Genomic DNA, 26,583 nt, shown 5'->3' with positions numbered 1-26,583 from the left:
CAAAAGATGCCAAGCCAGGCTCTACTGGAGTGCCCGGCTGACACGTCGCTCCCCTACGCAGGGCTGCCAAAACACGTGCCCCAGCAGTGCAAGCTGGCCAGGGGGGCACCGTCAGTGGCCTTCTGTAAGCCTGCTCTTCATAGGCACGCAACACACACACACGCACATGTATTCCGCAAGCATCGACAGATGTCCCTGCCTGCTTCAAGATCATGTGCCCCCTCCCCAAATCCAAGCTGGTGGAAACCCACCCACCCTGATCCCAGTCTTCTCTCCCATGTATGCAATTTCCCACAGTGCTGATCTCTGTTATGAGGTCAACATCATGCCTCCACATTTAGGGGTAAAAACATCCCATTTTCATCGCTTTTTAGTAATCCCTCATTGTGTGTGTGTGTGCACATATGTCCCCAATTTTTAGATAAAGTGGAAGCACTTTAAAAAACAGTTCTTGTCCCCTGCCTGTTTTTAGGGAAAAACTTACCAATGCTTCCCTTGGGCTTTCCTAGTCACACAAGCCACCTGTATGCCAGGGGAGGGCAGCCCACAGAGGTTGCCCATTGGCCTGCAGAAACTTCAACCATTTGGCTTCTCAGCCACTTGGCTTCAACCTGAACCCTTTGGCTTCGCAGTACCTTAACTATTTGGGGGGTACACCTTGTGACCTTTGTTACTGAGGGTGATAGATACAGATGTCCCTGTTTTCAAATGGCTCTAGTACCTTGGGCATCTTGGAGTATCTGTTTACCCAAATTCAGCTTTCTCAGTAATATGGAAGGACCCTAACAGTTAAGATGCCCCTGTGAGGCCAGAATAGCGAGGCCCCAGTCTCTCTCTCTCTCTCTCTGTCTGTCTGTCTCCCTCCCCCCATTGCATAAACCAGTTCCAAACATTACGCTGTGGTTTAGTGGTTAGACTCTAACTTAGGGCACAATCCTATGCATGTTTAAACAGAAAGAAGTCCCACAACTCTCAGCATGCCCCAGCCAGCCATGAGTTGTAGGACCTTTTTCCTGTTTAAACTTGCATACGATTACACCCTAAGATGATTAGGTGTGGAGATCCTCTGTGTTTAGGGGCAGTATATCTTTGAAGGATATCAGACTCTGGGGACAAAATGCCCTACTGGGTATCGTCTGGCTGGACGCTGTTGGAAAAAGGAATAATGGATGGTCCAGCATCAGCGAAAGCTTTTCTTATGTTGTTGTGTGTGTGTTTGTGGAGAGGGATCCCCCGAAGAGAGAAGACATAGGGCCAGAATGAACAGTGGGTTCCTTGCACCGAGGCTGATCTGAGCCAACTCATCCCAGCCTTCCGCAACCTGTTGCCCTCCATCGATTGGACTACAATCTCCATCATCCCCAGTGATGGGGATTGCATCCGATACGTCTGAAGTGTGCCAGGTTGCAGAAGCCTGGCGTAACCCTATGAGCATTGGCACGGCACATGACGGGTTAACCACCAGCTGCCTCCAACGCGTGCACACACAGCCTCTGGGGCTGTGGCAGCTCTCTCTTTGGCCCCCTCCCCCCACACCTTCTGCCCTCCCCCTCTTCTTCACCCCCCCCAACCATCAGCCCAGTCGTTCAGAGCTTGTTTTTTCCATGTTGCATTTTCTCCACTTCACTTCCTCAGATGAATAATTAATCGAAGCTTTTTTTGGTCTTTCAGCGTTGTTTCACCAGCCACCTCCCTTCCCACAACTCCCCCCCCACACACACACACACACTGCCGTGCGCGCACACTCTTCCCAGCTGGGGCTACTGACTGGCATCCAAACAGCGTTTCTTCCTCCCCCCACCCCATGCACACACACGGCTTCCACCCCTATGCACACAGAAACATTAAATTAACCCACCTTCCTGCAGGTTGATGGAGGCGATTCCTTCCCCGACCAGGATCAAGTGGCCATGTGCAGTGCACGCGCATTTGTTTGTATGTATCTGTGTGTGTGACTGTGCCTTTCACCACCGGGTAGCTCTTCTAAGCTGAAGGCAGCATTTGAAGAGGGCAGAGGGCATATACAGACTGGTGGTTATCATTATTAAAAGAAAATTTTAAAAGCAGACCCACACACCTTCTGACCCATCCTGAGCTGAACATAGCATGTCCCTGAGTCCTGACAACACACACAACCATGCGTTCTGGCCAGCTGGGTGCTGAACAACGACCCCCTCCCATTTTTTCAGGCTCACCTTCCCATTTATTGGCCCCTCCCAATGGGCCTGACAGGTTATATAAACAATCAACTGGGCCCTGAAACAAGAGATAAACATCACAGCAAGGAGGAGACCGACCTGACCCCATAGATCAGAATAGCTGCAGGGTGCTTGTTTCCCCCTTCCCTGCCAGAAAGAACATATATAAGAACACTGAAATCAAGAACCAGTGCCTGAGTTTTGCGGCTGCTTTTTTCCCTCTTCCCTCCCAATGCCTTTTCCTTTTGTGTCATGTCTTTCCGATGGTAAGCTGGAAGGGAGGGGCTGTCTTATTATTAATCTTTGTAAACTGCATTGGGAACCTTTTTGGGCTGAAGAGCAGGGATATAAATGCTGTAAATAATAACTAATAAATTATGTGCGGGGAGGGGAGTTGAAGGGTGCTTTTAGGAGCCATGATACAGGGGAGGGAAGGCGTGCTCCCTGCTTTTGGCAACTCCTCCTCCTCCAGTCAGCCTTCCCCAGCATGGTGCCCTCCAGATTATTTGGACTACAACTCCTATCATCCCTGCCATGCTGGCTGCGGCTGACGGGAGTCGTCTTCAAAGGCCCCTCCTGTTTGTTCTGCTGCCTTGGAAGTCCCACCATCACGACACCACCGCACTCATACTGACATAAACCACGCCCTTTGATCATTCCAGAGGTTTAAACTCAGGAGCACCGCGCATGACGTGCGTTGCCTTTTGCTCTGTTCGCCAACAAGGAAGGAGCTGGGGCATCTATTAAGGGAGTTGCCGTCAGTTTCAGCAAGGAGGAAGGCGCCTTTGGAGTCCTTTTTACAAGCAGCCACAATCCAAAGGCGAGGGGGCTGGTAGGGGGCAGTCCGCGATTTGTTGCTGAAAGGTGGGAAGAGGAACCAGCGGGCAAGCCGAGAACTAGAACAACCTGGGAATCAAGGAGGGCTTGAGGGCAGGGGGCACAGGATCCTGTGGGGTGGGCTGTCATCCTGTGGATGTGGCCAACAGCGCCATCTCCACTGCCAACAGTTGCAGGGGGAGGTGCCTCCCCCCACATATACAGCAGCAGGGCTGGTTTAGCACACTTTGAAGTTAGAGAAGTAGTCCATGTTGCCATCTAAAGCAGGGGTGTGCTGTTTGTGGCTCTCCAGATGTTTTGGCCTACAACACCCATCAGCCCTTGCTAGCAGTGCCAAGGGTGAGAAATCATGAGAGCTGTAGGCCAAAATATCACAAGTTTCCCTGATCTAAATATCCCTGATCTAATACCTAATATCTAATACCTAATCTAATACTTGAACTAATCCCTAATCCCTGATTTAATATCCCTGATATAATACCAAATCCCTGATCTAATATCCCTGATCTAATACCTAATGTAATCTAATACCTAATATCTAATCCCAGATCTAATCCCTAATCCTTGATTTAATATCCCTGATCTAATATCCTGGATCTAATACCCCGGATCTAAAGCGGTGTGTGCGTGTGCACGCGCATAAACCATGGGGTCCCAAATGACCACTATGTGGTACCACTAAATATTGGGAAAGTTGCCTAATTCTGAGCATGCCTGTAGGATCAAGGCTCTTTGGAAAAGCCGGGTTTTATAAAGAGAGGCCTTCCGGATCCAGCCATGAGTCCATCTTGTCTGGCATGCCAACTCCCTCCCTACAGTAGCCAACCCAATGCTGCCAGCCAGGCCAGAAGCAGGGCATGAAAAGAAACGGCTTCTCCCTGCCCCGCCACACACATATGCATTGTTTGCAGTGGTGCATTTTGGAACTTTGACACTCTGGACTGACAGGTCCTATTATTACCCCCGTCTTTAGATGGTAATGTGTTTTACTTGCTTCAAAATGTGCTAAGCCCACCCCACCCCCGCTCATTTTGCTGAGAGGGCCCCCCCACACTTCTGCCCCACATTCCTGCCCTAATGGCGCCCCTGATTGCTGCCCGCCCAACAGCCAGTTTGGAGAAGTCCAGTGCCGCTGGACATGGGCGTTCCATCTAGACCAACTTGGGCAGATCCCCAGAGTGGTTGCTATGTTAGTCCACTGCAGCAAAAAATGACCAAGAGTCTTGTGGCACCTTAAAGACAACCACATTTATTTTGGCATAAGCTTCTATGGACACTGTCCACTTCATCAGAGGTATGAAGTATTAATCTCAAATGTCAGCCTGCCAAATATAAGCCTGCCAACACTACAAGCATCCGATGAAGCGGGCAGCGTCTGCAAAAGCTCCGGCCAGAATAAACGTGTCCATTTCTTAGGTGCTACAAGACTCTTTGTTGTTTTGGGGGAGATCTGTAATTGATTGATCTATTTTATTGTAAAGTGGGGATTAATTTATACAGATGGGGCAAGGGCTGAAGACTTCCTTTGCTTGGACAGGCCAGGATCCATCGAGCCACACTGTGTTCCTGGCGGTGCTCAATTCTGATACAGGGCGTGATGAAGGAGGTGGTTGCTATTCCCAGGATCTGCTCTTCAAAGGTATGCTAATTCTGTACATAGAGGTTCCTTTTTGCCATCTCCCTGACCTTGCAGGCTGGGGGTGATGGGAGTTGTAGTGCTCCAGGCCAGGGAGGTCAGACATTACATTCTTTCGATCTGAACGCTTTCCTTATTGATTTAAATATGTGTATTTAGTCTTGATTTACATAAGCCAGCAGGAGCATTTTCTCTATTCTGCACATGCCCAGAGGCACCCATTACAGGTTCTACTTGGTGCCTGAGGCAGAAAATCCAAACGGGCATTCCTCTTAAGGAAGAAGGGGCACCATCCACCAGGAAAGTCTCCTGCAGGTGCCGTCTTGTCGTGAAAGGCAGCCGTGCACGCACAGCGCTTCCTGCCGGATCACCCCCACCCCGCCCCCCAGTCAGATCTGGAAATGAATTGAGCTCATCTTCTTTAGACCGTATGGTCCGCAAGGCCGGTATCTGCTGTCTCCTGGTTACTCGCTAAAGCGTCATGAGCGGTGGTGGTGGTGCTGCGTCAATAAATTAAGAGCAACCACCAGTGAGGCTCCCACCCTGCCACCTGTAACGTGGAGGGGGAGGAATCCTGTCCCAGTGATGCCGTCAGGACAGGACTTTCAGGCATACGTCCAGGGGCCCTACTCAGCAGAATACGTCAGCAGCAGGACTTACTACATCTCGAAGCCAGGGAAGTTATATGTATTACCATCTAAAGGGTGGGCGGGAAGCATAAGACCGATAAATCCAGAGCCTAAAATTGCCTAACTACGCTACTGACCAAACACAGCTGCGTCACCTTCCCCTAAAGGTAGAGGCCCCCCGTCACATTAGCCCAAAGCTGAGGCCCGGTGAAAAGAAGTCTTGCATTTATTTTTACTTTTTATTATTACATATATATCCCACCATTCCCCTTCTTACAAGGAACCCTCACATGGCCCTCCTCCCCTCCGTTTTATCCTCACAACACCCCTGTGAGGTACGTCAAGCTGAGAGGCCGTGACTGGCCCAACGTCACCCAGTGAGCTTCATGGGGACTAGAACCCGGATCTCCCCGAGTCCCAGTCCGACACTCGAACCACCACGCCACGCTGGCTGAGCAGTTCCTCCCACTGTATCAAAACCAGGTAGGCAACAAGGAAACATCCCCACCCGCTCTTTGGCCAGCTGGGATCCCACCCCTGCAGGCTCTGTGCCGGTGCTGCCCGTCTCCAGGCCTCCGGTCGGACGGCTCCAATTTCCCTGCTCACACTCGAGGAGAGCAGCTGGTGCAGCCTAGTCTCTGGCGTGAGGCTGGCTGCTCTGCTGGCGCTTCCCCAATGGCAAGGAAGGGTGTGATCAGCAGGGCACAGTTCCTCTGTGATCCCCGGGCACAGAGTCCACGCCCTGGCCCCGGGCCCTGGGCCACATGCCTGACATGCCTGAGCCACCACAGCTGCAGCCTGGCATGTTCAGGCAAGGCAGGTGCTGAGTCTCCCCAGTGGTGGCAGGTGTCTGTCTCTCAGTTTCCTGGCTCAGCACATCTGGGATCCCGGGTGCCCCGGGGCGGTGCAGCCACCGAGGCCTCCCAGGATCTGTGAAGCTGCCCCACAGCAGGGGTCTTTGGGAAGAGGGGTTCGGCCCTGCAGATGTGGCCGGGGAGGAGCCCACGCCAACTGCACCCCACTGGCCTTTCCAGGGTACCTTCTTTATAAGCAGGAGACGTGCCAAGGGAACCGCACCCACTTCCCCTGGAAGCTGTTCTGTCTGATCTCGGAAATTGGGATGGGTGCATGGGAGGGGAAGGCTGGCCGCAATCCATCTGGGATGGGGAAGATGCTCTGCACAACTTCAGAGGTGCTCTCTTCTTTCATTAAACAAGAAATGATACTTTTAGTAGGACCAACCCAAACACGACCAAAGGATCCGAGCTTTTGAGCACCACAGAACTCTTCGTCGGGCTGGGTGGTACAAATAACAGCTGGGGATGGGGGAAGAAAGAGAGCAGTTCAAACATGTGGCCAGATGTTGTGGCGATGAGGGATGCAGCAGTTCAGACCCAGTCTCTTTTTTCATGATCTCAGGTTGGCCGGCATTGAAAATGCTTCTGGGGCCCAGTCCTTTCTCGGCTATGTTCGCTCTGCTTCCAGCTCTGTTTGGGGGAAACTGGGGAATGAAAGACCACCTCCGGTTTCTCCTTCCAGATGTTCTCCACCTGGTAGCAATTATTTTTTAAATGCAGTCTGCTGGGCCAGGAGTGGGAGCGCTCCTTCAGCTAGCCTGGAAGCGGTTGCCCTGTAACCCGCCTTTCTTTCACAAACCAGATGTGCAGGTATTGTTGGCACAACGGGAAACGCCCCCAAGGCTTGGAGGCACCCAGTTTGATCTGTGACTCCACATCTTGCTGTGCTGAGCAGTCATAAGCAGGGCCTCAGGGGGTTCAGAGCTTTGCACAGTAAGGGGGAAATCTCTCTGCACACGCTCAGAGGTCCTGCTTTTCCTCTGCTCAGAAACATCCCCTATTATTCCATGGAATTAAAAACAGCCCTGGCACAACTTTTTGAGCAGTGTTCTTAATCTCATCGACACTCGACTTCAAAACCTGGGGCCGGGGGCAGGATGAAGCATCGATGTGCAGACGCAAAAGCTCTCTGTGCACACTCAAAGGCCCCTTTCCCTCTGCTCATCAACTTCCCCAATGAAATTAAAAATAGCCTTGGCACAACTTCAGTTGGCATTCTTAATCAGCCTCATAGCCCTTTGCCTTCAAAAGTGGGGCCTGGGGGTGGGAGGATGTAACCATGATGCGCTGAGGCAAAGGAGCTCTCTGCACGCGCTCAGAGGCTCTCCTTTCTTCGGCTTGTTGCCTTCCCCTATTATTTCATGGAATTAAAAACAGCCTCAGCACAACTTCAAGGGTCATTCTTCATAAACCTCACAGCCCCTTGCCTTCAAAAGCAGGTTGTGGAGGGGTGGGGGAGGACCAAGCCCTCTGTGCATACTCAGAGGCCCTGCTTTTCCTCTGTTGGTCGACTCCTCCTGTTATTCCGCAGAATTATAAACAGCCTTGGCGCAACTTTGAGAGGCGTTCTTAAGACACCTCATGGACGTTCACCTTCAAAACCGGGGGCCAGGTGTGTGCGAGCAGGACACAGTCCCATCATGCTGAGGCAAAACCGCACTAGCTCACCCTCAGAAGCCCTCCTTCCCTGCAGTGGTTTCCTGGACTGCCCGTCTTGCATCGGATGACACTGTCCTCTGACCCACAAGGAGAAGGAGGGAAGGGCGCTGTGCGTATGTGTCGGCGGAGGGGGGGGGGTTCTCCACATGCGCTGAAGCAAAAGTGCACTCTGCTCATGCTCAGAGGCCCTCTCCCCACCCGGCCTGGAATGACACAAACGTACGCCCTGTCCTCTGACCAGCAGGGAGAAGTGGTGTGTGTGTGGGGGGGCGGGGGGTGTTTTCCAGAAGCCCCCCCCACGCCTGGAGAGCTGTCGACCGAGGGGCGGCGCGTAGTAGCCAGGCAGGGCCACGCCTCCTCAGTGGGCGACTGCCCCTTCGGGCAGGCTGGAGCGGGAGCGCACGCGGGAGCCCCCTTCGATGGCGAGCCGGGCGCGCGGCTAGGGCGCAGCGTGGGGAGCCCGTGGGAAATCGCGGGCGGGCGCGCGCGCGCGCGCGAGGGGGCGGTCCCCGAGCCGGAGGCGCGCGGGGAGGGGAGGGGAGGCGGGGCCTCGGCGGCGCTGGGGGCTCCGGCGGCGGCGGCTTGTTCTTGGCTCGGCTGTGGCTCGCCGCTCTCCGTTCCGAGGCTCTCGGTCGCTCGTGGCGCCGCGCTCCGGCAGGCGGGATGGCCGCGCTCCTGCTGCCCCCGCTCGCCCCGCTGCTGCTGCCCCTGCTGCTCGCGCTGCTCTGCCACGGCCCCGCCGGCAGCCTCGGCAACCGGCACGCGGTGCATTGGAATAGCTCCAACCCGCAGTGAGTAGCGGCCGGAGGGGAAGGGGAGGCGGGCGAGGCGTGGAGGGGGCATCGGGGCGCAAGGAGAACAGAGATCGGACTGGCGGGGAGGGGGAGGGATCTGGACCCCGGGGGGGGGGCTGGGGCGGGCGCCCGCGCGTTGCAGCGGGGGGAGTGCCTCGAAGTCGGGAGGGGGGTGGCGCGCGCGCGCACGGGGAAGAATCGGGCGAGGGCACGTGCTGCGGGGATCGGGGTCCTTGGAGGAGGGGGCGCGCGCGCATCGCAGTACCTGGGGATGCTGTTTGGGCGGGTGTCGGGAGGTGTCTGCTTTTTTGTCTGTCTTTTTCATAGAGAGGGCCCTGCCTGAAATGGAGGCTTCTCTTCCTCTTCCCCACTCCTTCTCCCCCCCCCCGCAGTCTGGCAGCTGTCTGGACTGGGACCCCCTTCTCTCCTCCCTCCGCCCCGCCGCCGCTTTCCACCCCGTTTCTCCTCCTCGTCCTTCTCACCCCACCCTTCCTTTCCTCCAGTTTCTCTGATTCAGCCCTGCCCCTCTTCTCCCCCCAGACCCAGACAGAAGGGGTGCTCCGTAGTGCTGGAGGTGTGGAGGGGGGGCCTGTCTGGGCTTTCCTTCCCCGCCCCCCTAGACGGGGCTTCCTCCTGCCCACCGCCGGTTTTCCTTTCAGGGTTCTCCCTAGTTCCGACGGGGGGGGGGCAGAGGCAGGAGGGGTGCTCTGTGTCGGGAGGGGGGCGAGAGAGCGTGCTGTCTGGACGTGCGCCGTGGGCGCCTCCGCTCCGCAACACCGTTCCGGGGCTGGGCGGGTGCGCTGCCCGGCGTGCCCCCTTGGGTTGCCGCCTCGGGCCGGCTCCCGCGAAGCGCCTCGCCGTGCCCCCCTCGCCGGAGGCCGAGCGCCCAGCGGTGTGTCCGTGTGGCATGACCTATTTTTCCCTGAGCCTAGGCGTGACTCCGGATGACAGGCCACCGCCGGCAGGGTCGCGGCTGGGGGTGGGCTGCGAGACGGGCACAGACTCCTCTGGTCGCGCGCGCGCGCGCGCACACGCAGAGGCTGTGGGTGCGGGACCTCGGCGCCCCTGTGCGCCTGCCATCCCCGGAGCGCCCTGTGGCACGTGCCCAGGCAACGCCGGCCTCCGCTGGGGACTGGGCGAGGTAGCGAAACCGGGAGAGAGGGGAGAGAGGGTGCCGGGTGTCTGTTGCAGATCCGAACCGGCGAGGTGCCAGGGGAGAATCTGTCCCTTCTGAACACTCATGCGGGGATGGGGGGGGGGGGTCTGCGTGTGCGTGCGCGTACTGTCTGGCAGATGCCCGATCGTTTCCACCTCTCCAGGCTTGGCATTAGAGGCGGCAGGCGGCTCGGGGCGGGCATATGCCGTTTCCTCCACGCCTGTCTGCCCTGCCACCTTTTGGGGAAAGGGGCCGCTGTGCTGGGGCCCTTCCTTGCAAATCTGCAGAGAGCACAAAAGGGGCTGGCGGGGTGTGAGTGTGGGGGGGGAACCAAGCCAAGCCCCCTTTTTCCCACCCATGCTGACCAAACAGGGGTGTGATGGCGGCCAGCTGTTGGTATCCGCGTGGTATGAAAGCTGCACGGCTTACCTGGGGAGGGGGGGGGGAAAGTGTGCCTGTTTTCTTTGGCGGTGGTTGCTGGGCTGGTGCGGGGGGGGGAGATGAAAGATATTTATCTCACCCCATCCCCCTTTCTCATTTTTCTTTGCTTCAGAAGCACAAATCAGGGCATTTGGCTCCACTCCCATGACTGGTGGGCTCCATGTAAACACACAGGCGGTCAGAAGCAGTTCAAAAGGGGAGGGAACCTTCTGCCTCCCCCCCTCCCAATTTAACATGAGTCAAACTTGCAGTCGGAGCTCCCGGGAGTGGGGTGGGGGCTGGCAGTTGTATTTTGGAGAGTGGAGGGGGCTTGTTGGACCAGCCTGGTTCGTTCCCTCTTCTGTATTCATGTGTGGTCCTGTTGGATTACTTGTGGCCAGCAGCCTTGTTCGGTGGGAGGCTGATGCATGAGGACGCTGTCTGGTGCTCCTCGTGGTGCCACGGTGTGGCGGCATGGTGGGAACTGTGGCCAGGATGTGGTTCCCAGCTGTGTGGGAAGCCCCCACCCTCTTTTTGTCAACAGCGGTGGTTGCTGTGAAGACCCCGCTGCTCTCTTGGCTCTGGGCCGGACTGCCCCCCATGGCGTCTGGAGCCTCCGTAGCAGATGCTGCTCTGTGGCTTTTGCGGTCACTGGTTCCACAAGTGCCTGGCCTGGCCATCCTTCCCCTTTAACTATAAAAGTGTGCTTTGCAGGGGGGGGCAACGTGGGAGACAGTGGAAGCATCATTGTTTTTTGCGTGTGATCCCCCCCCTCTTTAAATTAATAGGGTTTTTAAGTAATAATCTAGAAATTGTCATGGCCGCCAAGTGAAGCCACGGGGAGCCAGATCAATGGGGGAGTTAACAGCTCTTGAGCTGCATCTCCAATGCCTCACCCATGGGGTAAGGTGGAGCAAAGGAAGGGACACAGCTGCAAAGCCATGCGGGAAGTCAGGGTGGTGGTGTCAAGAGGGCAGCACTGGACTTGGGGCCTGTGAGCGGTGGTGAGGTGGTTCGAGTGCAGGCAGCTGGCCCTCTGGATCCATGGTTCCTTTGGCCCAATTGGCTAGGGCCCAGCACCCGCTTCCCGCTCTGGTGGCATTTGCGCCTTCTTGCATTCATGGCTTCCATTTTCTCTGAGATGTGGCCATTAACCAAAGCGAGGAGGGAGAGACAGAGCAGGAATGTGCGTGCACCCGACTAATTCTCCCCACACACACACACGTGCACACCCAGCCTGTCTGTCTGTCCAGCCTTGCATGTCTGGGTCTCACGCCCTCCGTTCCCTCTCTCGCTCCTCTTTTGTGTGTCGAGGGAGCACCATCTCCTTTGAGAATGTGTTCTGAGGCGGAAGCCCAGGCCCCATAAATTGTGCCTCTGAATCGGGTGCTGGCGGGCACCGCACAATGGAAGAGCGGCTGACGTGGAGGTCCCTTTGCCGGGACCACCCCACCCACCCTTCCTGTGGCCAGCGCTTTCTAACCTGGCCTGACTTTAGTGATGTGTGTGGTGGGCGGGAGGGAAGGGGGGTGTACAGTTGGAAGTGAAAGGATGGTTGCTAGGGAGCTGCAAAAAACGGCTCAGGTACAGTTGCTCTGCAGAGCCTGACCCACAATGCACTGGGTTTCCTTGGCGGTGGTGGACACAGAACACACCTAACCTGGTAAGAGCCTGGCCTGGCTTATTTTCTGTGACCGCTCTGCGCCAAACACCCCAATTTGAGCCTGTCCTCGCCACCATGGTTACCTGTCTCCCCTTGGGCCTACCTCCCTAATAACCAGATTGCTGCTTTCGTTGGGGAGATGTGGGGAGAGGCATTGGTGTGCCCTCCTGCTTGGTTGCCTCCCCCCTCCCAAAAAGCCTCACTGTAGGTACTAGGCCTCTGTCTTTATGGCAAGCCGAAGTGAGGGGGGGCCCTGCCGCAGAGCGGGTTGCCGGCGCGTCGGGGATATTTATGGCGAAGCAGTGCGGCAGAGCCAGCTCTGTGGCAGCCGCGCGGTGGTGTACCCTTGTGCTGGGCTTTTGGGGATAAATTATCGGTGGAATTGGTCCTTGTGGACCTGGCTGCTGGGTGTCGGGCAAGGTGTAAACAAGGCTCGGTGAGACACACACCCCCTCCCCCCTGCTCCTGTTGTGAAGAGGCTGCTCTTGAGGCATTTTGACCCAGCGGTGGTGATCAGACCTGTGGCGGGACCCCTCCCTTTGGGCCCCGGGCTCAAGGAGATTGCCCCATTCCTGGAGCAATTCTGGAGATTGGGTTCTTCTTCCTCTCGCCTTTCTCCTTCTCCAGACTGCTGACCGTTTTCCCGTTCCCCTGGAGATCTATGAAGGAGGCTGTCTTCCCTTCTGTACATAGCTTGTTTGTGTTTTTTAATATCGGCTTCTCCTCTCTCATTCATGCTGGGCCAGGCTCTTTTTGCCCAGGTTCTGGGGATGAATGAGCTTGTCTTGTTGATGCGGTACCTTCTTTACACACACATACATGTGGAATGTGCCCCAGTGGCCTAGCTTTGCCTTTATCTGTGTCCACTCTTATTGGACCTACATTTCCCAGCAGAGGTGTGCATGTGAGAGAAACCAACCCACACGGGATGGAGACTGCGTTAGCTTTGGGACATCTTATTCCCACCCCTCCATGGCACCCCCCCTGCACCATAAAAGCCCACCATCACCAGAAAGAGGCCTCTTTTTCCCTGGAGCTGGTGGTTCTAAATGTGGGTGCCGGGTTCCATAATACTTGCAGTTCTTAAGTGGGTTTTATTTTAGGTGCTTGGGTAAACCAGACCCTGGGATTTTTCCAGCACTGACCTCTTTCTCCCCCCACCCCTCTGATTCCGATTCTCTGCAGCCCCAACGAGTACTGGAATGGTGACAGAGCTGACGCTGTCTGCCTCACCCTCCATCCCTTTTAGGCTCTCCTGCCGGTGGGGATGAGGTTGTTTGTCAGTCTCCCTGCAGCAGTTCTGTGGTCTGGTCCCTGAAATCTCTGGGGTTTATGTCCCTCTTCCTTTCGAAGCAGGTCCTTGTGTCCCACTGGTGTATGTCTGTGTGTGCGTGTGTGTGTTTTCTGGACAAGGGCAGATGTGACTGGCATGCTGATGAGCTGTGGAACTGCTGATTGGTCTAGGGTGGGTGGAGGAGACATTAGGCGGTGGTCTTCCCAAAGGGTCCTTCATACAGAAGGTCTGTAGATCTCTTGCCCTTATTTCTGAGTCTCAGGGCAACTCACCCCACAAACACCCCTTTAAACGGAGAGTACATTTGGGATAAACTTCCTGCCAACGTACACACGCATACACACACACACACACACACACACGACATTGAAATTTTATTTATTTGAAGTTCTCAGGGCTTTGAAGAAGAGGGCAGTATTAAAACATGTGCGTCCAAGGAATGCTGCACAAAATAAATCAACCTTACCTTAACAGGCGGGAGAATAATACCAACATAACGCCATCCAAGCAAGAGATGGGAAAAAATTCTTTTAGGAGCCGCCTTTGAATATTTAGGGTCCAACACCATAGATTAGCCTTCCCCAATGCGACATCCTCTAGAATGGTTGGACTACAACCTCCATCATCCCTGGCCAGTATGGCCAGGGATGGGAGTTGTAGTCCCACATGTCTGGAGGGCGACAGGTTGGGGAAGACTCCTGTACAGGTGGTTTTTTGTTTTGTTTTTGCTGGGGGGAATATTGCATTTTCATGGGCTGATCCACAGTGATCAAATTCATACTTAGAAGGCATTTCTGTGCAGGAAATGAACACACAAACTGCAGGTACGTGACCAAGTGGGATGTTCTCGCGTGTGGGATTTCCTGGCTTCTCAGTGCATGAATGTGTTGTGTGGAAGCTACCGTTTTGGACTTGGATTGAGGAGACCTGAGTTTGACTCCTGTTCAGCCATGATGCTCAATGGGTGACCCTGGGCTGGTCACTCTCTCGGTGGCAGAATGCAGAAGCATGTAAAGACCCAGTGTGGCATAGTGGTTAGTGCTGGATTGGGACTCAGGAGATCTGGCTTCTAGCCCCACTCGGCCATGAAATTCACAGGGAGACTTTGGGCCAGTCACTGATTCAGCCTAACCTACCTCACAGGGTTATTGTGAAGATAAAATGGAGAGGACAAGAAGGACTAGGTAAGCCTCCTTGGGCTCCTTGTAAGAGGAAAAAAGGCAGGATATAAATGTAATAATAAAACAATAAAACAGGTCCTGGGTTCAGTCCCTGGGATCTCCAGAGAAAAACACCTCCCCCCCCCCCCGCACCCCACTACGCACACCTGAAGCCCTGGAGAGCCACTGTCAATTGGTGTAGAAAGTAGATGGACCCAGAGTCTGACGTGATAGAAGGCAACTTCCTATGTTCCTGTTTAATTCAACTCTGTATTCAGAACTGTGGGGACCGGAAACTTAAGGCACAGTCCTGTGCATGTTGAGACAGAAAAACGTCCTTCAGCTCCCAGCAGAGCTGGCTGGGGCATGCTGGGAGTTGAAGTCCTTTTTTCCTTCTCAACATGCATAGGATTGTACCCTTATTTTATGTTTAGGGGAAGGGCTGTAGCTCGGTGGGAGAGCACTGAATTTGCACACAGGAGGTCCCAGGTTCAATGCTCAGCATGTCAGGGTAGGCCTGGAGAAAACTCTTGTCTGAAACCCCGGAGAGCCAGTGGCAGTCAGTGTAGACCAGACTTCCCCATCGTCCTGACTATTGCCCATGCAGGTTGGGGCTGATAGGAGTTCTGGTCCAAAACATGTGGAGACACCGCATTGGGGAAGGCAGGTGTCAACAGCCAGGGTTAGATGGACCAAGGATCTAACTTTGTATAAGTCACATTCCTGCGTTCTGCAGTAGCCTTGCCTGCCTCACAGGTAGAATGTGTGACTAAAAAGGGCTTGCCCGGGTCACCTGTGGCAAGTCAGAATCTTCTCCAGGTGGCAGGAGAGGGAGGCTTCATAAAAGTGGGTTGCTTTCTCTATCACCCTGCCTTACTCCTTTCAGATCACCAATTGCTGTCATAGATTTGGGTAGCTGGGTTGGCTGGTAGAGATGTTGAGGACTAGGACCTTGTGCAGACTGGTTTGCCAAGCTGAGGGAATAACCCCAGGCATGCTGCATGGAGCTCCTTGGAGGAAGAGCAGGATTCAGATTTGAGCAATAAGTCAAACAAACAAACCAAGCCTGTGTACATGATTGTCACACCTGCATCACACCTACGGCCAGGATACACGCCACATCTTACATAGATGAGCCTCTTGGATTAAGAATCTGTAATGTGTGACAGTGACATGTTGGAGGGGGCATGGCTCAGTGGTAGAGCCCCTGCTTTGCATGCAGAAGGTCTTGGGTTCAATCCCTGGCCCCTCCAGGTAGGGCTGGAAAAACCCCTGCCTGAAACCCTGGAGAGCCGCTGCTGCCTGTCAGTGTCAACAATACTGGGCAAAATGGACCAAAGTTCTGACTCTGTATAAGGCAGCTTCCATTGTTCCTATGACATATTAAAAGTCACGGCTGTCCAGACAGTCAAATACTTTGGGACCTGTGTGAGCAGCTCTGAGGTTCTGGGAGAATTGGTCAGTTCTGGGAGTGGTGCCGCTTTTCAACAATTGATGAATGATTTGAAACTACTGCCAATACAGGCTGCTAAAAGATATGGAGTAGCGTAGCGGTGAAGAGGTTGAACTGCAAATCAGGAAGTTCCTGGCTTGAATATCACTTCTGTTGTGACCTCCTAGGTCCAGACTAGGCCACCTGGTGCCTTTCAGATGTTTTATTTATTAACATGTATAGGCCGTCTTATCTGCTAAAAAGCCCTCGAGGCGGTGTGCAACAATTTAAAACAACAAAACCTTAAAACAATAACACCAAGAACAGTTAAAATACTAAAACTTTTGGACTGCAATTCCCATAATCCCTGGCTGAGGTTTCCCTACCTGTGCTCTGGAAGAGGTACAGCCCAGGCACAGGTTTACAAGTAGTCACATGCCTCTTCCATGTGCGCACATCTGTGTATGGTGTGCATCATGTCTTATCGGCTACCATATTTGCTATAGAGAAACAGGAAGTTTGGGGGCACATCCCCTCTCATGCTAACAAGCAAAGGGCCGCCATAATAAAGAGCCTCACAATATCAGCATCTGGGCATGTGCGGTATGTCGCTTGATGTGCGTGTGCGCGCCATTGTTGCGGAGCTGAACGTAATGCACAAGCAATATTTTACATGTCCCTTGTGAACATGTTCTCCTGATTTTGGAATGATTCAACAGATGAGCTGATTCTGACCTTCAAGGGAAGGGCATGTGGTAGGCTAGAAGTCTTTTTTTTCCTTCTTTTTCTGCTCCTTGATGCGTCAGGCTACCACAGACCAGGAGTTTTTTTCCCCACATTGGAGGTGGTTCCAGAGAAGCTGTTTTCGCCGCGCATTCTGAGAGAAGCATCTCAGAATATGTGTGTGCTCAGGGACATTTGTGCCTTGGTTCTCACTTGGATATCTGAGTCCTCTCTTTGTTGTTGTTGTTTAGTCGTTCAGTCGTGTCCGACTCTTCATGACCCCATGGACGATAGCACGCCAGGCCTTCCTGTCCTCCGCTGTCTCCCGAAGTGTGCTCAAGTTCATATTCATTGCATCGGTGATGCTATCTAGCCATCTCATCCTCTGCCGTCCCCTTCTTCTTTTGCCTTCAATCTTTCCCACCATCAGGGTCTTTTCCAGTGAGTTTTCTCTTCGCATTAGGTGGCCAAAATATTTGAGCTTCAGCTTCAGTATCTGTCCTTCCAATGAGCACGCAGGGTTGATTTCTTCTCCTCTCTTAGAGTCCTCTCTTAGGGCCTGTTTAAACATTATCGCTCTCCTCCTGCCCCCATGCAAGCATAGCTGTAGAGCTATTCACCATAGCAGTGCTCCAAGTAGAAGCAGTCATGCCATAGATCTTAGCAATGGTTAAATTACGTGGAGTAGGGAAGAAATGTAGGGATGTGGACTACAGGTGAATAGTATTAACATGAAAGGCTCTTCCTTACCAAACAAACATACATATATGGGTAGGCATATGTGGTCAAAGGCTCTTAGATGTTGCTGTCACCTTCCCACAGAGCACCACGTGGGAGAGTATTCAGTGGTGCTCTCATGAGAGGGGGAATAACATTAGAGCAGGCCCGTAGTCTCTTCTAGACCATTTTTCTAGAGTTGTGCATGTCTCTTGTGCTGAATTAGAAGCCATTACAATTGGGGTAGGTCTCCTGATGGGAGTCATAGGCCAAAACATCTGGGGAGTGATAAGACATATTTTAATATATAAAAATCATAAAGTAATACATGGCTACATGGTTCAGGTAAGAAGCAGATGCTTCTAATCCCAGAGATGTGCTTCCCAAGATGTAGCGGTGGTCACCAATGTGGATGGCTTTAAAAGGGGATTAGACAAGATCTTGGGCAAAAGCTATCAATAGCTACTAGCTGTGATGGTTATATGCTACCTCCACGATTAGAGGTACTATACTGGGGAACACATGCAGGAGGGTTCTGTTGCCCTCATGATCCTGCTTGTGAGGTTCCATATGGTTGGCTGCTGTCAGATCAGGATGTTGGAGTAGATAGGCCTTTGGTCTGGTCCAGCAGGGCTCCTCTTAAGTTCTTAAGCAGTGATTTGGGTTGAATTCTTACATAGTAAATTAGCTTCAAATTGGGGTAAACTAAGTCCCACCCCCCCCTGACTCCATCACTATGAGCGGTGTTCTCCATGAATGGGGTCGGAAGACGTGTGGGGCAGTGGCGTTCGCCTCTGGTGTTCGCACAGCCTTCTGGGTAAGTGTGGCTCACGGCTTTCTCCACAGATGTGATGCATGGGCTTCTGGGTAAATGTGATGCACAGCTTTCTGGGTAAATGTGGCACACAGCCTTCTGGGTAAGTGGCTAAGGCTTTCTGTATGCAGGTGGCCAGGGGCAGAGGTTTTGTGATATCCACTTCTGCCTAGCTCATTTCTACACAGCTTGGCTGCCGAGCTGAGGGACATGAGGTTTGTGTAAGAAAAACAAACCAAGTGTCCTGCCGTGGCTTTATAAAGACTAGCAGAAGTATCATGGCTTAAACCAGAGGTGAGGAACCTCTTTCAGCCCAAGAGCCGAATTGCATTTCAGAGAAGCTCTCGGGGGCCACATTCCCGTGGTGGGCAGGGCTAAGAGCAAAGGGTAGGGCCAAAAATACCAGTGCATTTAAGCTTAAAGCTGTTACGGCCAGAAAGTAGGCCTTAAGAGAGGCATTTCAACTTTTTAGAATGGGGAAAAAACTGCACAAAAGCCAGGAAATCAGCAAACAAGCAGTGGGGGGGGGGGAAAGTAGGTGGGGCCAGGACAAGGGACGTGGCCATATGAGGAACTCCAGTTGGGCCAGACTTGGCCCCAGCCCTGAGCTTCTGCAGTCATGAGCTAGAGTCTGCTCCACAGCACGGCTGCCCCTCTGGAAACTCTGTGTCATTTTTCTTGGCCTCGTGGGACGTTTGGGTTAGAGTTTGTGGCCCACCCGTGGCCCAGGGGGCGGCTGTCCAGCTGTTTGGGAAAAGCGGTGATCCAGGCCTGATACTTACACAGTGGCTGGCAATATCATGAGGCAGAGTGTGGTGCTTGCTTCAGGTGGCAAAATCTGGGAGGCGGCAGCAAAGTGTCGGACAAGAGAGTTGTGTGCCAAGCGGCCTTCCCTGCACTCCCTAAGCTAGCCTTCTGCCGTCAGGTGCAGTGGAAGATGCTGTCCCAAGATTCAACTGCCAGTCCAGTCAGCTTTTGTACAGGGAATGGGGAAGGGCGCCATCTTGTTCTTCGCCTCAGGCACCAAAATGTCTAAAGTTGGCCCTGCTGAGGCATTGTGGGACTCCAACCTGGTGCCCTCCAGAGGTTTCGAGGCTACAACTCCCATCATTCCCAATCCCTGGCCGTGTCACCTGGGAATGATGAGGGGTGTAGTCTGATACATTGTAAGGTCATCAGGTTAGGGAAGGTTCTTTTAGGTATCCCTGATTACAATGGTGTCTTATATATATACTCTCTCTCTCTCTCTCTCTCTCTCTCTCTCTCTCAGGCTGTCTGCTGGCACATCTTTGCTTTTTCCTCTGCCATCCCTGGCCTCTCCAGCAATTCTCCTTTGGGCACACCTAGGCGTCTTTGAACCTTTCACAAGAGCAGGGTGCGGGGAGGCAACTGTGGGTGGCTGGCTGGGTGTGTGCTGTTTCTCAGTGGCTGGGGTGGCACTGCTGAAAGGAGAGGTGTGTTCTGTCCTTGCTTTCCTTTCCATGTCTCTCCCTCCCTTGCTTCGTGGCAGGCCATGTCTGTCCCCCTCCTCTGCATCTTACTACCCTGTCCAGTAATGCTCCATTTCTGCTGCCACGTCACTGCCCCCCCTCCACCACAAATGTGCTAGATCCCGGAGACAGAAGAGGAGCGAGCAGTCCCTGATCCGTGTTTATAAAGGCCGTGTGACCCAATTCCTACTCGTAGACATGGGAGAGCTGCGCATCTCGCGGCCTGGGTGTTTTGGCGTGCGCACCAGCGTTGGGAAGCTGCACTCGCTCAGAGATCCCTGCATCCTTCCTTGCAATGATATGCGTGTGAGCCTCGCACATGGCAGTTTGTTTGCGGCTTGGTGTCCAATGCCCCGTGCGGAAGTGTCCTCTGTAGAAGTTTTGCCATGTTTGAAACAGTTCTGGTAAAAATGAACAAGGCAGGGGTGGAGAAAGAAGAGGACAGCATCAGAGGTGTGTGTGTGTCAGGCGGAGGAGAGCCAGTGGCTATGGAGGTGCTTCCAGGACTGGCCTACACACATACACCCTGCCCACAGTAGAGGGCATCTGCCTGGGGCTTGAGGGGAAGGGCTGTAGCTCAAAGGTCGAACGCCTACTACACCCGCAGAAGCTCCCAGATTTCCATTCCACCAGGTCATGCTAAGAGCTATTGTTTAACTGGAAAGAACTGGTACTGAAGCTTGCTTGCTTTTTTTCCTCTTCCCTCTTGCTCCCCTTTTCCTTTTGTGTCATGTCATTTAGCAGTTGCAAGCCACCAGGGGTAGGGATTGTCTTGTTTTTATGGTGCACATAAAAGCCACTCTGGGAGACTTTTTGAAGAAGGGTGAAGAGAGAGGGGTGCAAATACGTTAAATAAAATAACAAAATAAGTAGATCCACAACCTCCCCAGTTAAAAGGAGTTCGGGTAGCAGGGGAAGCAGGTGTTCTTGCTCCTGCCAAGCCGTTTGGTCCTTGCTCGGGCTCCCCAAAGCCCCACCTTAGACCAAGTCAGGCTGTTGGTCCATCCAGCCCGGTATTGTTCTACAGGCTTTTCGGGATCTGCTTTGCGTTTTACTGCAACCCAAAGAAGATCCATCCACTGGAGCTGAGCTGAAAGATAGCCACGTGGCCTGAGTAATTCTCCGCCCAGGACTTTGTTTGGAGTCCCAGAACCAAGCAGAGCTTGCATTTCTTCTGCACACAAAAATCCACTCCTGGTTCCTCCTAGTTCCTCCCTAGTTTTCTTCATTTCGGCAATATAGTTAAAGGCGAGGGATGAAGGTGAGTCATTTTGGTGGTGCTGTTGTTAAACAATGACAAGTCAGAAATCCTTACCGATCTACTGCAAGGTCACCCAGAGATCTACCAGTGGATCCAGATCTACCTCCTGCTTACCCCTGGTCTGCCTCTTCAGGAGGTCTTGAGCAGAGAAGGATTTTTCCTGATACCTGCCGCCTGATCCTTTTAACGCAGGGCTGGGGCCCCCAGGCGGGCGGGCCGTATCTGGCCTTCCTGGGTCCCCCAGAGGCCACACCCCTTCCCTGGCTCCTCCCCTTTCCCCTGACTGCTGATTGTTTGGTGGTTTCCTGGGGCTTAGTTATTGGTAACAAAAGCATCAAGCTAAAATATGCTGGTATTTTTGGTGGTTTTGGCCACGTCCCTTTGGCATTCAGCCCCGCCCACCACTGGAATGCGGCCCCCGAGAGCTTCTCCAAAACGGAATGCGGCCCTTGGGCTGAAAGAGCCCCCCCTACTGGAGATGCCCAGGATCGAACCTGTGACCTTTTGCATGCCAAGCAGATGCTGTACCACTGAGCTATCCTGGGTCAGGGCTGGTGGTGGTTCCATGTAGCTGCCACTATCAGTACAGCTCTCCGTGAATTGGTGTAATATTGTCCTTTTTTCTCATCTAAGTTACTGACCACTGGCAGACAATAAATCCCACGAGTCAGCCTTCCCCAGTCTGGAGCCTTCCAGATGGGGTGGACTACAAGTCACTTCATCCAACCAGGGGTGGTGGGAGTTGCAGTCCAGCCCATCGGGAGGGCACCAGGTCAGAGAAGGCAGCCATAAATCAACGGCAGGTTGCATGCATATATGTGTGTGTGCAGAAAGGCTTTGTTTACTTCAAGTCTGAAGCAGCTGCTGGTTCGTGCAAGGGGCAGGGGCCCTATCTCGGTGGCAGAGCCCTCCTTTGCATGCAGGGGGCCCTGGGTTTGATCCCCGGCGCCCCCACTTATAATGATCTTGGTGAGCAGACGATGCGGAACACCTCAACTGAGAGAGGCTGCAGATTTTTTGCCACCCAGAGTCGCTAATACTAGCAGCATAGACCAGTGCTCTGATTTAGAATAAGATAGTACTGGCTTTGCATGCAGATGGTCCCAGATTCAATCTGGTTAAACGGGCAGCAGGAAAACTGCTTCCCTGTCTGGGATCCTGGAGATCCACTGCCAACCAGTCTAGACTAGGGGGTCAGGCAGAAAGTAGCTGTCTAGATGTTTTGGACTGCAACTCCCAGCATCCCTTACCACTGGCCATACTGGCTGGGGCTGATGAGAGTTGAAGTCCAACACATTTGGAGATCTGCCTTCTGCCTACCCCACCTGGTGCCCTCCAGGTGTTCCGGACTACAGCTCCCAGCATTCCTGGCTGTTGGCCCTGCTGGCTGGGGCTCTTGGGAGTTGAAGTCCAAAACATCTGGAGGGCACCAGATTGGGGCAGGCTGGAATAGACAGTGCTTGGTCCAGTTGGGCAAACAGTTTGGACATGGAGAAGGGAAGGAAAACTGGGGGGGGGAGTGGGGGGGGGAGGAGAGGAGTGGTAAATGTGGACAGGAGCTACAGAGATGAGGAAGGACTGTGTAGCTCAGCAACTAGAGCATCCGCTTTGCACACAGAAGGTTCCAGGGTCAGTGCTCGGCATCTCCAGCGGGACCAGGAAAGAGCGCTTCCCTGAGGCTTTGGAGAGGTGCCACCAGTCCGAGCAGGTGATAAATCCCAGGCTGGAAGGAGCAACCAGGCTGGTTGGACTCTGTACAAGGGCAGCTTGATGCATTCTGCGTCCACTGAGGCCAGGCTGTCTTCTCTGGTGGCTGAACCAGGTGGCTCAGCAAAGCCCCCGCTGGGCCAGCAGATGTAGCGGGCAGGCTACATGTTTGGCTCAGTCGTCCACACCCACTAGGAGGCCTGTTGAAAAGCCACTCCCGATTGCTTGCCCTGCTCAGTCCCATGCCAGCTCGGGATCCAGTTGTTATTATTTTCTTTTCATTTTCATTCAGTTGCACCTGATGTGGCAGAACGGCCTGCTGTTGTATGAGGCTACTTGTTCTGTTTCTGCCAGAGTCCCTGCCCTAGGCCAACTTCCTTCCAGAGGTGCGGCAGGTAGTCTCATCCAAAAGCAGGGGCATTTTGCATGTGATCCAGGTTCATCCCGTGTGGAGGCACCTCAGCATGCCGGAGGCTAGCTGGAGTGGAGCAAATGGCCCTGGAAATCATACCGAGATGCGGTAGGGGGTGGCTCTGCAGGTGGGTTCTTTTGAGCTCACAGGAGCCTTTAGATGGTTTCTATTCGTTCCTTGCAGTGCGCTACTGTATCCCAAAGATGCACAGTTTGGAAATGGTTGCTTTGGGCTGTAGCCAAGACCGTGACCGAGCCAGGTGGTTTCGTAAAGACCAACGCATTTGTTGTGATGTGGCGCCGTTGTGCGAGGCAGGCAGCATGTTGCCCTCGCTGTGCGCGTGCATTTCACACCATCTCCTCCCCAGAACACCTCGTTTTCGCTCTCCATTGTGTTACAGTCGCTGTTCGCGACCTGTGTGAAATTTGGTCTTGTTCCCTCGTCTTTCTTTGCACAGAGGCATGGGAAGCCAAAAGCAGCGTTTGGATCCTCTGGCGCTGCCTGGTTTTCTCTCTGCTAAGGTGCGCTCCCTGAAAATGAGAAAAAGCAAATATGTGAGAATCTGTATGCTGGATCAGGGTGGCGCTCTGCCCCTTTTCTTTCAGGAATTCGCCAACCACATGTCAGGTGAATCGCCAAACAAGTGCACTGTAGAGAAATAATGGTGTCCCTGTGCCTGTCCTGCTATCTCTCTGTATGATTCTGTGTTCTGGGCTTGTTCCCCCTTCCGATCAGCCTCTTAGTGGAGGTGGGAGGATCTGCCACATCTCTGCACGATACTGGGTGAGACTGGATAATTTCAACGCTCTTTTTTGTGGAGGCGCAGCAGCCCCCAGGGGAGGCAAACCCTTCTCTTTTCTGGTCTCTCCTCCTTCCAGTCCGTACAGTGGCATGCTGGGCTTGGTAGGTTCATTTCTCACATCTTCCCAGTCTAAAATCAAGCCTTTTCAGCTGGCAAGTTGAGAGCCCATTTTTATTCATTTGTTTTTAATCCTGTTTACATCCCGCCAGCCTGTCCACTGTGGAGCATGTACCTGTTTCTCCCCACCTCCACCTTTTATTTTCACAAAACCCCTGTGAGGTAGCTTAGGGAGTGTGTGTGTGTATAATGGTGTGTGTGTGTGGGGGGGGAAGACTGGTTCAAGATCACTTGGCTGGCTCTGTGGTTGAGTTGGGATTTGAACCCGGGTCTTCCCAGATGGCAGCAGACCTGCGTGGAGAAATGCTATAAAATGGCACAATGGGGTGGTTTAAAGTGCAGTGTGGTGGAGTTGGACTGTGGCAGATGGTGAATCTCTGGGGGATTGGCAGTGGGTCAGCTAGGATTTCTGACTCCCAGTTGTTTAACAATGGCAGTAGGTTAGTAAGGATTTACTGAGCAATGGTTTTAACAGTAATGAAAATAAACTGCCTTTTCCCCCTCCTGCCTAAATTAGGCTGCTGAAACCAAGGCAGTTTGGGGGTGGGAATGGGAGCAGACATATGTACGAGCCCCAGTTTTGGTAATGAAAACAAATTCCTGAGCTTAGCAAAAGCTCAGAGGCACCTTGCTCTGCAATTCTATGTTCCCCCTCCCCGAGTTTCTATTTTATGCCCAGCTCCGGCTGGTGGAACAAGTGAAAAAAGACAGCAGGGCTCGCAAGCCTAAATTCTGCCCAGCCCTGGTGTAGGCAGTACCACGCTAAATGGACTGTTGGTCCGGTTTGGTAGAAGGCAGCTTCCGATGTTCCTTTGTAAATCAACCCTTCTTCACGGTCATTAGGACTGGAATCTTAGTTTATTTTTAGGGGAAGGGCTGTAGCTCAGCGGGAGATCCCATGCTTTTTCCATGCAGAACATCCCAGGTTCGATCCAGGTTCGATCCCCAGCATCTCCAGATTGGGCAGGGAAAGACTCCCCCGCCCCCGCCTAAAACCCTGGAGAGCTGCTGCCAGTCAGTGTTGACAATACTGGGCTAGATGGACCGATGGTCCAATTCAGTAGAAGGAGGCTTCCTATGTTCCTCCTGTGAGTGGCGGCATTTGCTACTGTGTAAACACCACCATCCTACCCTTTTGTACCTGTTTAAAGAGGGATTACACATCAGAGGGAGAAAATCCCTCATTTTAATACCAGTTCAAGGAGCCTGCCCTTTTCACAACAGGGGAGGAATCCACATTGAGGGCAGCAAGGTGGGGTTCAAATTGGGGGGGGGGGGCTGGCAGGAGATCACAGAGGTGCGGTGCGGTTTTAGCACCTCAAGCCGCCGCCAGTAGCAAGCAGCAGCCTTCGATCCAGATCAGCAAGGGGTGGGGGGAGTTTAATCCAGATTAACCCCAGGGTGGAGATTAAAGGGTTTTTTCCACTGCATTCATCTTAATCCTGTCAAGGAAAGCCGTTCTCTCTCTCCCCACCCCTCGCACCAGTTTCTGTCTCTTTTTTTATTATTATTTTCTTGTTTTTTGGTCTATCACCATTCATAGAGCTGAACCTGCTGGGCTAAGAAATCTCGAACTGGGATCTGAGCATGGTAAGATTCTTAACAAGGCAAACAAAATAAGGAGTAGCTTCTCACAGGCAAGAGCTCTGCAGCTGTGTTACTGAAGTACCCTGGCCCTTTCCCCTTACTAGAGTATAGTAGTACTCTAGTAGTACTAGAGTATATCCGCAACATCAGTGTATCAGGGTGGATATTTTAGCTTTATTTAGTTCGGGTTTGGTTTTGTTTCTTTGCTTTGGGGTGGGGTGGGGGAAGGCAAGCGGGAAGAAAAAGAAAAGCCCAAACCGTTCGTAGGATCGACCACCATTCGCAGTGTTTTGCACGAGCTGCAGAGTTCCATGGGATTCTTCATCGGGCAGGTGTAAATAAAAGAATATAGTGCGTGTGGTCCTCCTGTCGTGTTGCTACTGCTCGTGATGGCTGTGTATTCCCTCTAATATTGGAGGCAGCAGGCCAGGCGTTAATGGCCAGTATGGTTGGGCACCCACCAGGGGCCCACCCCCCAGCTGGGGCCCGCTGCCAAGAGCCCCCTGGAGTGGCTGCCCCTCTCCCCCATCGCAACTGGCTTGTTCCCCTGCCTCTCGCTCCGGCCCAGGCAACGGTGGTGGTGAGAAGGAGGAGCAGAGATGTGGTGGCCTGCTTGCTCCCTGGCTCTCTGCCTGCCAAGCGAGCAACTGGTAACAACGATGAGGAGGAGGAGGAGCTGCTGGTGACCATGGCGGTGAGAAGGCCGACTCCCCGAAGGAGCGGGCCATGGAGGCCGTCTTGCCCAAGGGCCCTCCGAAGCCTGGGCCAGGACTGGGTGGCAATACGCCTCTGCATACTAGTCACTGGAGACCACAAGTGGGAGGGTGCTGTGGTGCTTGCCTCCAGCTTGTGGGCTTTCCGTTGGGGCACTTGATTTGCTACTGTGAGGAGAGCATGCTGGACTAGAAAGGCTTTAGTCTGATGAGGCAGGGCTCTTCTTGTGTTCTTATGAGCCACCGTGAATAGGAATGGCACCTCCATGTTCAGAAGCTGTGTACCTTTACATCCCAGTTGTTTGGAAGCAACAGCTGACCAGGGCTCTTGCCTTCATGCCCTGCCGGGGGACTTCACAGAGGCACCTGGCTGGCTGGGCTAGAGAGCCCCAACCTTTTTGGACACATTGGCACGTTTGGGAATTTGAGAACCTGCTGTGGGCACCACTGTCAAATGGCTGCTACGGAGGATGTGGCTAGGCACATCATGGCTGCCGTGGGGGCC

At 53.4% G+C, this 26,583-nt stretch overlaps 2 protein-coding genes across 8 annotated transcripts in view; both read left to right on the top strand.

Annotated features, from left to right (window-relative positions):
• The window catches only part of LOC146334514 (uncharacterized), a 39,292-nt gene extending 32,096 nt beyond the window's left edge, over positions 1-7,196 (top strand). For 2 of the 5 annotated variants that reach the window (XR_014786346.1, XR_014786348.1), the window contains 3 exons: positions 4,573-4,674; positions 5,581-5,783; positions 6,720-7,189. Coding sequence is in view for 1 of the 5 variants with exons in the window: in XM_084824650.1 (XP_084680776.1) it covers positions 4,536-4,674; positions 5,581-5,681 (240 nt within the window). In the remaining 4 variants the exon portion in view is untranslated. Of the gene's footprint in view, positions 1-4,535; positions 4,675-5,580; positions 5,784-6,719 lie in introns of all 5 variants that reach the window. The other 3 variants (XR_014786349.1, XM_084824650.1, XR_014786347.1) reach the window with 2 other exon arrangements.
• Positions 7,197-8,360: 1,164 nt separating this feature from the next.
• Positions 8,361-26,583, top strand: part of EFNA3 (ephrin A3) — a 57,071-nt gene continuing 38,848 nt past the window's right edge. For all 3 annotated transcript variants that reach the window (XR_014786344.1, XM_084824649.1, XM_084824648.1), the window contains exon 1: positions 8,361-8,607. Coding sequence is in view for 2 of the 3 variants with exons in the window: in XM_084824649.1 (XP_084680775.1) it covers positions 8,480-8,607 (128 nt within the window). In the remaining variant the exon portion in view is untranslated. The remainder of the gene's footprint in view (positions 8,608-26,583) is intronic.

Source organism: Heloderma suspectum, chromosome 17, assembly GCF_057233095.1.
Source record: "Heloderma suspectum isolate Gila_16-S chromosome 17, 16-S_ref, whole genome shotgun sequence".
NCBI lineage: Eukaryota > Metazoa > Chordata > Lepidosauria > Squamata > Helodermatidae > Heloderma > Heloderma suspectum.
The sequence above is the reverse complement of the archived record's forward strand: the minus strand, read 5'-3'. Positions and strand labels throughout refer to the sequence as shown.